This window comes from Gasterosteus aculeatus, chromosome 17, assembly GCF_964276395.1.
Source record: "Gasterosteus aculeatus chromosome 17, fGasAcu3.hap1.1, whole genome shotgun sequence".
Taxonomy (NCBI): domain Eukaryota; kingdom Metazoa; phylum Chordata; class Actinopteri; order Perciformes; family Gasterosteidae; genus Gasterosteus; species Gasterosteus aculeatus.
Window position 1 is genome coordinate 9,465,966 of NC_135705.1, and position 13,225 is coordinate 9,479,190.

The following is a 13,225-nucleotide window of genomic DNA, read 5'->3' on the forward strand; positions in this document are numbered from 1 at the left end:
CGTTTCAAAGAACAGCAAGAAAGATGCTCTCTGATGTCTATTTGGCAACTGGGGATTTGAGAGAAATCATTAGTCTGTGAAGAAAAACCCAGTAGTTGCATCGCTGAGTGGGATACAGGAAGGAAAGTATTAATTATGGAAGGCTACAGATGCAGTGTTCCCTTATTGTAAAATGCCCTGTGGTAAAGAAATACCTGAGATAAAAAAAGATATTTATATCACAAAGCACATAATCTGTAGAGATGGAAAGAAAAAAAGCTTCCATTTTCAGCGATAACAACAAATACATTTATCACAGCAGCAGAATTAGTAATTATTCACTCTCCAAAGATGTTTCACCTTCCCAAAGGATTAAAGACAGTCTGCTCACGTATTTTATGGTTAAGGGGGAAAAAGGAGAAATTAGAAAATGCTAAATTATACATTATGCATATTTGGGTAGTTGCCCCATCTTTTTGTTGGGAGGTTAAGTGGGTCAAACCCTGACTTTTTAATGTGATTTAGAGTTTCATCTCGTCTTTAAAGCACAGAGCTACTTGCTTCATCAAAGGAAATAAGTAACGAGTAATCCGACTCAAGAACCGCACTTAAGTGCAGCTTTGAGGTCCGGTGCCACATTATATTTAAACTGTTCACTTTAGTCCACTACATATATTCGCCAGCGTGAGTCAATAGTAACTTTACAGTTTCATATTGTTAATAATAATAACAGATGGCGTACTGATTGTTAATACAAGCTATATTCAATCAATATTGTGTTGTATTGGGACTTTTATTTAAGAATAATATCTGTTCTTTATTCACCACCACCGATTGTTGAAAATTCAGATAAAGCCGTTATATATTGTGAATACTACATATGTATTCTCTTATGGTTGGTATTTATCTTCCTACTTGAATCATTTTGGGGCAGAATCTGTATGTTTATGTGCAGATGTTAAGCAGCTCCTCTCATCTACTCGTCAGGGCTGATGAGTAATCCCTTTACGTTCACTTGTTATAATATCCCATTTCCACGTTAAACCGTTATGTAAAGTAAAACTACTGTTAAATACATTTCATAATGAAACTCCTTTTATAATGAATATATAAACTAAAACGCAGAAAGGGCAGATATACATTCACACGGTTGCCTTTTTGCTTTCTGTAATGGCATCACTTCCATTATTCCTTGTCAAACATTAAAAGGTTTTTCCACCTATTTATGATGCTGTTTGTGAGGCCTGGAATAGTTTCAGGCATATGAATGTGTGGGCTCAGTCACTCAGAGTCCAGGTTGAGGGACACTTACGTGTTCTTGTTCTCAGCGGTGGGTGTTGCAGCTGAACTGTGGGTGCTTTTAATGTGAAACTGCGCAGACAGAGAGCCAATGCGCGAGTGGGTGAAGTGGGCACATTTTTCATCATACAGCAGGAGCCACAACCACCCACATTAATCTCCATCAGCAGAGGGCGCGGACCCAGGTGCCGTTAGATCAGTGCGCAGGACTTGACGAGTTGTGTGAGAGTGAATGTGATTGTGTAGCCGAGGATTTAAGACCAGTTTGAAGTTTGAATCCCGCTGTCAGACCGTCTGATCACGCGAGGTCGTGCCGGCTTCAGGTTTTTATTTGATGTAGTTCCCTCTGTGATCTACAACTCCCATCGTTCTGCCTCAGTGAGCGTTGAGTTCACCAGTCTCCGCACCGTGCTGGGAGGATTGTGTGTGTGTGTGTGCGTTTTTGTCAGTCCGAGTGCTAAATTGCTCTCTGTGATTCGGTTGGATGGCTAAGTGCTGAAAAGCTGTGATTATGTCTGAAAGACAATCTGAGGAATGTTTGTGTTAATGGTACATAGAGGTGTGTGTGTGCACATTTGTGCATGCGTGTGTGTAACTGTTGTATCGTAGGCGTTGCCAGATGGTGCAGATGGTGGCAGGAAAAAAGGATACATATATATATATATATATATATATAACACAGCCATCATATTTGGTGCCCTCAGAAGGGCCGAGTGAATGATTTGTCTGGTGAGTCATCCTGTAGATGCTGAACAAGATGTTACTTTACTTCTCATGTTTCTCTATCTGTGAAACACATAACGTGAGCAGTACATTTATTTTCCATCTGGATGAAAGTGAGTGAATCGCACCATTCTGCGTCTGTGATGATCATTCATCAGCAAACTGCTGACATGTGAAGAGAAAGTCCCTTTTTGTCTCCCGTAATTCATTGAGTTATCGAGAATCCATTTGTGCTGCTATAATGTGCAGGCGTGTTTTACGGCGAGAACTGGTGAACGCTTTCACATCAGCTCACACCAAAATTGAAATGATCACATATCGAGCCCTGAAAGACTCTTGAATTTGCCTCTGAGAGATGACATGAATAGACAAACATTGTCAGACGCACACATTAGCAGCCAATGCAGATTCCTGAACCAGTTGTAGTAAGTTAAAATCTGTATTCATCACCGTGTGAAACTCAATGGGACAAAAGTGGTGCAGGGATGGCATGTTTTTGTAGGTCAATCATCGACCCGGTTCCCTCGACAAAAAGCCAACGTGAAGATGTCGGGTCCCAGTCATAACTGCTGCCGTAATGACCTCAAACGTTTGGTACGTTTCCTATATATGTGCTGCGATGAGGAAAGAAGAGTTCATCATAAATCGAGCTGGAGGTCATGCATCTACTCATTGATCAGCTTATCGCATAATTTGCCATCACAAACCTTAATTCTTGCAGTATATCCTTCAGCAATCGCTACACTGACTTCTTGCTCCAGTTAGCTGTGCTTTGACCCGCTTGGTCTGTGCTGTGGTGGAAGAGGATCTTGCTCTCAGCTGGTTGTGGTTGTCATGACGATCCACCCACCGGATGATGCTCACCTGTAACCTGGCAGCTCAGACACACCCGCTGATCTCTGAACAAACACCACTTGCACACAGGTTGCGCATAGTGACATCACATCTGTTGATTTATCTCATGTTGAGTCTTGAGTATTTAAGCCATTGGGTTGTTTACTCTTCCTAGATGGTGTTTATAGTGTGGATCTCTGCAGCGATGGAATGAACTCTAATCGCACACATATCAGGCCTATTGGTCCCATTTAGTCTTTTTTTGTTTTTTCACGATTAACTCAAAGAGCGCTGATATGCTACAAACCCATTTAGCAGATAAATGATGATGATTTTTATCGTGGGTTCCAGAAAAACGAGACTATTGTGTAGACAGTGCTATAGATATCTGGACTCATATTCCCTGTCATAATTAGCTATAATGAATGCTGTAGCTTTTCATTTAGTAGATAGCATTTGGGGATTTTTGAACGTGTCTTCCATCCCGTCACACTTTGATTTTCAGTTTGATTACACCCACGAGCTGACATGTTCATCCAAAGTCATTGCTTCTATATAGTTTTCATGCTATCGATTTATGTTCAAAAAGAAACTCGAAAGTTTTTGTTTCCTGTCTAGATACAAATTGTATACAAACTCTATCTCAGTATAATTTTCTGCCTAAAAGATTGACGCTGGCAGCAAACATAGTGTGGGCTTAAAGAGGGGCAGGAATAGCAGAGGAGACGTGTTTGAATTATTGATGAGGATATTCTGTAGAGTTGTGACTGTGAGGCATCACGCGCCCCGCTGGGCTGCTCACCTGGCAACATGAAGCTGTTGTGGTGGAGACGCCCCACAGGGATGAAGTCAACACGGAAAAAGCATGTCGTCAGGTACACCAGTGAGATTTATATACATTTGCACCAAAATGACCTGTTCAGTATGTATTGTGCACAGTGAAGCACAGCTCTGTTTGCCGACACAATGTTTGAACACTGTGTCTCTTAGAGGAACACAAGAAGTCTGTTGCCTTCAGCGAAACGCTGCATTAATAAGAAGGAAGGCACCTCTGTAGCAGAAAGCGTTATTTCCCGGCCTGGCGGCCAGCGGAGGCTGTTTGTCGTCAGTAAGAAGTCAATCGACATGAGCCGACCATGTGGATCTGTGATTACGCTCCATTTTATTGCGCCTGGAATAGACGCGGCACCCTGACGTGTCATATGTTTTAATAACACTTTAGACGGTGTAAGTAAACTTATGACGTTCTCAGTGAGGCTTCAGGTTGAAATGCAAGTTGTTGGGGTCTTAAGGATCAATACTCCCTTTAAAGCATAAATAAAAATACCTCGTTTTTTAGGTAAATTCAGGGGTTTTTTTTCTTTAAATTTCAAGGCGGAAGGATTATTTTCTCACATGTCAAACATTTATCAAATGTCCTTTCTAAATGAAAGCTTTTACCAGGAAAAAGTAAATACTGTATCTTGATAGAATGTATTTAGCCTTGTTATTACCAAATTTAAAATAATGAAATCATTATTTCTAAACATGAAATAATAATGAATATACTTTTAGAATTTGTATTGCCCTGATGTAAACTGCAGCTTATCATAACTGTCTGTATGATGCTTCTTTCGTCCTTGAGATCTAAAACAATCTTTCAAAATCAAATCAAAAGATATTTAGCTTCATTATCAAAAAGGTCCACGTTTCATTCAGCGTCTCTTGACTTTTTGTTACGACTTAATCGACAAAACTCAACAACAGCAATAAAACAAAGTACCTTTCTTTCACCGCCGTGAATAGAGTGATTAATAGTCAGAGTAAATGATGTCTCAGTGGTGTTGGATGAAGTGTGTGTGTGTGTGTGTGTGTGTGTGTGTGTGTGTGTGTGTGTGTGTGTGTGTGTGTGTGTCATTAGTCTTCCACTCTGCTGACTGAGAAGCTTTGACACACATTCCAGCACACACATGGGAACACACAGAAGTATACTTGTATTCAATTTTATATGATGGAATTAAATCTGATTTTGAAAGACTGATTATAAGGACTCACATTTATAAACCAGATGTGTTTTGGTAAGGAAAAGGGTTAAATGATGTTTACATAGAGCCGGAATGGAATGTGATTAGCTGATCTTTTGTAAAAGCATTGGGTTTGGGTCACTTTTGACATTATTTTATCAATTTATCAAGAAAAAAGCTATTATGTGATTATATAAATAATCGTGGTCTATAAAAGTGGTCTACTTGTGACTCATTACTCACCTTTGGCTGTCTTTTAAGAAAGGCTTGACAGGTCTTTATTATAAAAATCAATTATACATAGAATTATTAAAAAAATGACAGATGGGATGAGGACACAACTACTTATTTCTGATTGGCATTTTAATTTAAAAAACTCATCATAAAGCTTAATCTGATCATGATCATGAACCACCACAGTCTGCAGGTACGGCAATCATTGCATTTGATGTCTTCAGAGCCTGAATGAATAAACATATAAAGTCCCTGTAATGAGACACCAAGTTGTCCCCCTAAATGTGCATGCAGCACAAACTGTAACCATATTCCCAAGCGGGTGGAGGGGGGGGTATATAGGACCGCTGCAGTGACCCAAAGCGTGCATATAGCAATGTGGAGTCCCCTGGGGGGGGCACTGAGGGGGCTCGGGTGATGTGACTTGTCAAAAACAATATTAATCCTCATTTCTCTCCACCTTCCTCCTTCTCCATCCATCTCTCCACGTCCAGGAGAGCGCTGCGAGCTGTCGTCCCGCTCGGGCCGCTGTGCTCCGGGAGTCTGCAAGAACGGCGGCTCCTGCGTCAACCTGCTGGTCGGCGGGTTTAAATGCGACTGTCCGGCGGGCGGCTACGAGAAGCCGTACTGCGAGATGACCACACGCAACTTCCCCCCGCACTCCTTCCTGACCTTCAGGGGCCTCCGCCAGCGCTTCCACTTCACCCTCTCTCTCACGTAAGCCCTTCCGCCTCGCAGCTAGAAGCTGCAGCGCACCTGACTCACCTGCGCCGCTCCGCCACCTTTCAGTAAAACGCATCCACCCCCGCGTCCCACTTCTGCACACTCTGCAGCTATTCCCTCCAATGAAGTGCCCCCGCCGCACATTTATGTAACCGTAACGCGGAAAAATGGGCTCGCCAAACGAATGCCATCTCCTGTAGCGGCACAGTGGTAACAGATTATACTCAGTGTGCCGTATACACACACAACCTCTGCGCATTAGAGCCACATGCTGAACCGTAGTAGTCCATCTTATTTAAGTCAGGGTCACTGGTCAACGCGTTTCCGCACAGTCGCACTCACTAAGGTCAAGACTGGGACAGGCAGCCCTTTAGATGAATGTCGAGCCATTTTAAGGATTTATTAATTTTTAGAATCTATTGAAAGTAATTGACAGATTTTTTCTATTTCATACAAAGATTTGGTTTAGAAGATTGAAACCACTATGATGTTTGTAGCTGGATTCAGAAGCCTTACAACATGAGAGGGAGTATCAATATTCCCTATTTATAGAAATTTAGTTTCCCAACATATCAAACCTTTCTTTTGAAATACTGTACTGGGGAATAGATAGAGACCATTGCATGTCATATTACAGGGAAGAGAAACACAACTAGACTACAAAGGAGCCTATTTACAGGATTCATAGCAGGAGCTGTGAGCGGTGTCATTGCTAACGCTGGCACTTTCGGTGAGAGCTGGAGGTGCTATCTCATGCCGCAATTAGAATTTTGTAAAAATAGATTACAAGATCTAAGCCCAAGGTTCCTTCTTTTTACAGCGCTGCATAAAAAGAAAAACCTGTAAAGTTTTAAAAGTAGGTAGTTTAACTTCTAGTATATCTGTGTTTTCACCTTGTAGCAGTCCCTCTAAACATATTCATAGATATTATTTATGATTATTTTTCCCATTGATTGAGTATTCTGTTTGATATCTGTCACAACACGTATCACATGTGTCCCGCCATTTTGCTTCACTCATTGTGAAACCCGTCACTTTAGCCGTGTTTGGCGCTCACAATAGCCGTGAAATAATATCCCCCCCTGTGAGTTTTATGGACTCGGCCCTTCTCTAAACGAGACTCGGTACGGCCTTTTTCTGATGGAGAACTGCTCAAACCTGTTTTGAAAATGGTCTTAATTTCAGTGGCAGGCCACAGAAGCTGTGAACGAGCCTGAGAGCCCGAGGCGGGCGACCAGCCGCCTCAGTTACCTGATCACACTCATCGGGTTCCCCTAGAAAGAGCTTCTGTTATGACGCGCGGCTCCGGATGTGGAACCAAATGTCTCAGAGTGACGGTTGATTTTGGGTCTGTTTCACAGCTCTGGCTTTTGAGCTCCACAACTCGGGCTGTGATTTGACATAAAGGTTCATTCTCTTTTGGGATCATCGTTTAATCTTAATTGAACCAAACTCACTAGAGGCTTGTGAGGCCAAATTCTGGAGGATTCCTTCTCTTTAGAAAATGCATGTCGGTTCAATATTATATTCTATATTATTATTATTATTATTTAATATAGTCTGGATCGACCCAGTCACATCTTCATCCTTAAGGTCATAAATATTCATAAAAGTATTTATTTCTCAGCACTTTTTATCATTCAACCAATATTTTCTAGCTTCATTTTACACTTGTTTTGAAATCAATAAGGGGCTCGTTTTTTGTTTTTTTTCCTCCCCACTGCACAAATGCATCATGTTAGCATAGCGTGACACGGCCTCCTACATAAGGGCAGACTGGTTGTTATTTTTACTGATGGGTGCCTAATGTGAGACGCAGTGATGCCAGTTGAGGCGGTATTTAGTTCCGGCTGATTACCCTCATAGTTCAGAGGGCTTAGTGGGGCAATGTGGAGAAACCCTTTAAATCGATCCGCCAAAGACTGGAAGCCTAGCGGAGAATGAGAGACTTTAGATCATGATTCTAGATGACGGTCTGTATTTTTTGCTGGATACGTAGACGCCGTCTGAGTGCTCTGCCTCTGCTGTTATTATCAGCTGGAGCATCGGCATCCTCTGTCCTCTGAGGTCATGATTATTGCTGTTCTCAGTAAGCAGGTCAGTGGCGCCGTGCCCCCCGGCTCCTCTTTAGCTCAAGAATACTGCACTAACAGCCTCATGTACGCTACAACCTCAAACCCTGAGGTCTGAAGGAAGGAGGTTGGCTCATGCTGTCTGAGAGCGTGTGTAGATATTTGGATGTATGACTAACATCCTCAGAGAAAAAATATATCTTAATTAAAATCTGCTGCAGCTCCGTTTGGGCTAAAATATTTTCTTTTTTTTTTCTTTCTTTTTTTTTTAAAGACTTTCATATTAGTGGAGTAAAAGTCCAGAAATGACAGTCGCCACTGAGCCACACAGGGCTCCCGGTTTGCAGATGTGCACATGAGACTCATTGGTGGGTCACCCGTGGGATGGATCATCAATAAATCCTGTTATAGCTGAATTTATTAACAACTTTTTTAAAATCATAATGAAGTTTCACACCTCCCAATGACCCATTTGCACAGGATCAGATTCATGACCACAGACCACAGGTGATATTATTAAACCATATGATCCCCACATGCTGTGATTAAGAGCGGCACCGACTGCTGTCTGGTCCACAGTCCACAGCACAGACATACTGAGATGTGCATTAATATGCAAGAATCATGCAGCACGACGGCCCTGAGAGATCTGGTTTCCCCATCGAGGTGCAAACAGCCGTCTGTGTTCTCCTCAACGAGAACGTACATTTTGGTTCTGTCGTCATTTCTTCCTGTGTGCTCCTTCTTTACTTGAGGTGATGCGTTCCCACGCGTGCTTCTTTGACATTGCCCTAGTTTTTTGTCTCAATGTGTCATGAAATGTCGCTCCGTGATGTAATGTAATGTAATGGCAGGCAGATTCTGTATTTCTTTGACTCTGTCTGACTGTTCTGCAGATGTCATTTATTTCCCCTCCCTCTGTCTCGGCCTTGTGCTCATGATTAACCTCATTATCTGTTCAGTGCTCTTTGTTGGGTCGTTGTCTACCTGATGGCGAGTTACACGTCACACCGTATTACTGTAGCACCCCACTGTGAAATGTATGCAAGGTAAATATGAGGGACTGGCACGGATATTTTTAAATAGGTCACTGTATTATTTTTGTTCTCTTTTAATGGGAGGCAAGGCCAACAGCAGTGCACATTTGCACCATAGATACCACAAGAGAAAATATGTTTTTGTTAGGGACAATTTTTAGCAGCGGATGAATACACTTTCTGTACTGTAGTAAGTATTTTGTGGTTCATTTGCAAAAATGGAGGAATACGCTACACATCAGCTTATCACTTATTACTAAGATATGTAACAACAATGTAAAACAGGGTGAATACGGATAAAACAATAATACAGTGGATTGGGTTGTGAGAAATGCATCTTTTTTTTCAGATTTGCAACCAAAGATCCCGATGGTTTGTTACTCTACAACGGCCGCTTCAATGAGAAACATGACTTCCTCGCCATGGAAATCATCAATGAGCAGATACAGCTGACGTTCTCTGCAGGTGGGACAGTTCGTTCATTGCATTCTCAATCTCAATGTCATTCACTGTGAGCGTTTTGTCTGTCTGTTTCCTCGCTATTTTGAGTGTATTGCAGTGACTCACCTCCTTCCCTGTTTCCCAGGCGAGACTAAAACTACGGTTTCTCCGTACGTCCTCGGGGGAGTCAGCGATGGCCAGTGGCACGTAGTGGAGGTGCACTACTACAACAAGGTACGATCCAGAACAAACAGGCCAGATGCTTCTACGGGGGTTTTATACGGCTTGGTTTATAATTACATTTAAATTCATGCAGGTTTATCAAAAACATTTCATTGAATGCTATACTTTTTCTTTAAGTATAGTAAAGTAAATAAATATCTAATACATGTACTCGTAATGTTTCTTCAATTTAGAATCAACTTTGAAGTTTTCTGGTTCAAAGAAACAGTTTGACATTTTTTAAACTCTATGTCTCTATTATGAAGATAATTATCTGATAGGATTGACACCACTCTCAAATCTGTCGGTTTGTTTAACTCAGAGCCAACGTTGCCTTCTCCTAAAATAATACACATGATCTACGATTATTAATCTCACTAATAACACTTTATAGCTTTTGTTTAAGCTGACAAAAACTTTAATTGGAAAAATGACACGTGGTTTTACTTGGGTCTATGTGTTAATTACGTTGCTTTTGGACCTCGCTAGGCAGTTTTTCAGTCTTTATGCTAAGCTAAGCTAACCAGGTTAAAGCTTGATATTTGATATCATCATCTAACTCTCTCCTAAATATATTTCCCAATATCATTCAAAGAAGATCGCTTATTCTGGTTAGTTTTTTCATTTCTTTCCTTTAATTGTTTCTAGCTCACATACCTCTGGTTTAATCACTTGTCTGCTTCGCTCCTCATCAGGTGTGGCAGGAAAATACCAGACATAGTTACCGAAAATAATTAGAATGAAATTTGGGTCACTGGCTCGCCCTTCCACAGGGGACTGAGCGCTTAGTTTTGTTGTGGCTGTCGTGAGAACTCTCTTATCACGTCCGTGCAGACGGACTGTCGTGGAGTTGCTCGTGTAAGAAAGTTGCGCTCCGTCTTCAAGATGCGCTGCTGATGATCATGAAAGAGCCAACTAGACACAGACAGAGGGAGAGACACAGCGGGGGGGGTGAATGAACACAAGTGAGTGGGCAGTCAATGTTTTTCCAGACGTCGTCAGATTGGACTAAATTTGCTTCGACTAATACATTTCTGTGAAGGAACACCACAACAACTCAATCTGTGGAGGAATGTATGGAGCTGTTGTCTCTGCTCGCTCAATACTTTACCACCCAGGACCAACACACAGGATGTCACATTTTAGTCCATTGAGGAGGTCACTTTGCGTCATAAAGATGTTGCCAGGCAACACCCCCACTGCTCAAATTTTCTATTCAGTGTCTATAATAACACGGCCGTGTCAGATTTTAGCCAGAATAAGTGATGAAGGGGTGAAATCTTGTCAACTTTTTGATGGTTCTCTGCCCAGAACACATTAGTCTCATGAATCACTTTGGAAGAGAACTGACTTTTGAGCTTTTACTTTTGCTGACTTGGTTTTACATCTGTAACGGTGCTGCATATTTGCATGTCTGCATTTTTCTGTTAATGATACTTTTGCACACGTACAGTAACAAGTGCCTCATGTTTGCAGTTTGATTTGAAGAGCAACTGGTTGAGCTCTCAGACTCATTTGGTGAATGTGTGATGTCATCTTTAATGGTGAGCAACAAGAATTCATATCCTGCATTTTATATATGTATATATATATAGATAGAGAGAGAGAGAGAGAGAGATTATCATTTGATTTCATAGGTTTGTAGATGACTCATAAAACGTAACTAGTTTACTGATTACTTTGAGTGTACATCTTACTGATGGTACCAAACATCCCAGCGCTGGCTGAACTAATCCTGTAATGTCCCCCATCCTGCGAGTTGCTGAGGTAAAACCCTGGCTCCTCCCTCTGGAGGTGTCCCACAGCGGCCCACTCTGACCCGTCCCTGTCCACGGGGGGGCGGGGTGGGGCATGATGAAGTGGGGAGGGGGCATTTTAGATTGAAATGTGGCTTTCAGGACTGTGGGGGACTGTGGAGAATGGCAATGACCGCTGCCTTTGTGTTTGGCTCTGCTTCCTTTGGGACCACGGGGCAGTGAATGATGCGGCCCCGGGGAAGGTGCCCCTCTCTCGCTCTCTTTTCTCCGGCAGGGACAGAAAAGCGGAGCAGAAGAAGAGCGAAAGGAGGGTAAAGAAAAGCCGAGAGAAGTATTGACTCGGGCTTTGAACGGGGACGCCGCGCTTCAGGGCCAACCCCTCTTGTTGCTATGGTGTTTCTAGTCAATCTCACATCCCATATTTGTGTTGCTTGCTGCAACGCTCCTCCAGCGCAACCTCCGTCACCCCCACGGACGGGGAACTCATATTCCCATAATCCCCCGTAGCGGCGAGCGACAACAGTGTTTAATGTAGTCTTGAGCAAATATGTGCACTTCAATCAGCGCTGACAAGACGAGGTTTTGTGCAGCAGGAAGACAGACAGTCATTATGGGAGAGTCAACAGCCGTGACTGATGACAGCAGAGGTCAGTGAAAGGAGCGTCCAATCTGGAGCGCTGCCTGTTCCAGAGCTTTCACAGGAAAGGGAAAACCGTGGAAAAGAGCATGTCGGATGATTTTCGCCTTTGGCAATTCACACCGCGTGTTTGCTTGTTTCATCATCAACAAATTTGTAACAAATTGGCCTCATGAACCATCAGCTGAAAAGGAAAAAAAGCCACCTTCAGTCTTCCGTCTGCTTAACATTTCTGTGCTGAACAGTGAGTTAATGTTTCGGTGAAGAAGACAATAAGACTTCCTGTGGGAACATTTGCTTGACAACAGGGCCTGTTGAACTAGAAAATGTGTTGAATGTTTCTGATATCTTAGTACAGCTGTCAGCCAATAGAGAGCCTCGGAAAGTAATTATCTTCTTCTGTGACTCAACAGCTTTCAAGTGGGCTTGTGAATCTTGGAAACGGTGATTGAGAGCGATTTGTACTTGCAGACTGAGGAGCAAGCAGGCCAGTTGCTTCTATGGCCCCCAAAATACTGCCCACTATAAAACCATTAGCGTCTTCATAGTATTTATTCCGTATTTAACTGCGTCTGATGTGCATTTCATAACATCACATATATTCTGACATTCGTGCTCCTCAGTGGATGAATCCTGCTGACCGCTTCGGTTTATGAGGCAGAAACTAGTGACCATCGTCCTCAGCTCTACTTTGTGTTTATTGCCAACTGTCAAACTAAGATGGTGAACACCACTAATATTCGTCCTGCGTGATGTTGTCATATTATCATTAATACCCTATCATCTACCTCAAAGCACCACTATACGTCCTGTAGCCCGGGTTATTTGTTACGTGCTTTGCTGGTGTTTTGTTATTTTATCCCATTTATTACTTTCTTAGTACGGGACTATAACGTTGTACTCTATCCCTGTATTCTATGTCACACATATTTTAATGTGTCAACCCAACCAGCACGCTGAAATTACATTTGTGTTTCAACAAGAATGATCAAGCGAGACTCTGTGATGACAGACAGCCGGGTGGTTTAAGGTTATTTATTGTTGCTCTTGTGGGTTTCACATCACTAACCATCATCACTCTGTGATCACGAGACACAAGGTGCGTGCAGGAATGTAACCGACCACGGCCTCAGTTGCAGAGTCATATTATTAGAGTCACAGAGATTTAATCTACTCTACTCCACGAGGAAATCCTGTTTAATTGCAGGAGTGCCGTCCTTAATATACTGCTTGGTGTGTTCTTTCTTAAAATTCCCCCGATGAA

The 13,225-nt window shown here is 42.3% G+C and overlaps 1 protein-coding gene across 2 annotated transcripts in view; it reads left to right on the top strand.

Moving 5' to 3' along the window:
* celsr2 (cadherin, EGF LAG seven-pass G-type receptor 2) overlaps positions 1-13,225 on the top strand; it is a 49,281-nt gene that overhangs the window by 20,884 nt on the left and 15,172 nt on the right. For both annotated transcript variants that reach the window (XM_040203514.2, XM_040203515.2), the window contains exons 3-5: positions 5,567-5,789; positions 9,254-9,369; positions 9,491-9,579. In XM_040203514.2, coding sequence (XP_040059448.2) covers positions 5,567-5,789; positions 9,254-9,369; positions 9,491-9,579 — 428 coding nt within the window. The remainder of the gene's footprint in view (positions 1-5,566; positions 5,790-9,253; positions 9,370-9,490; positions 9,580-13,225) is intronic.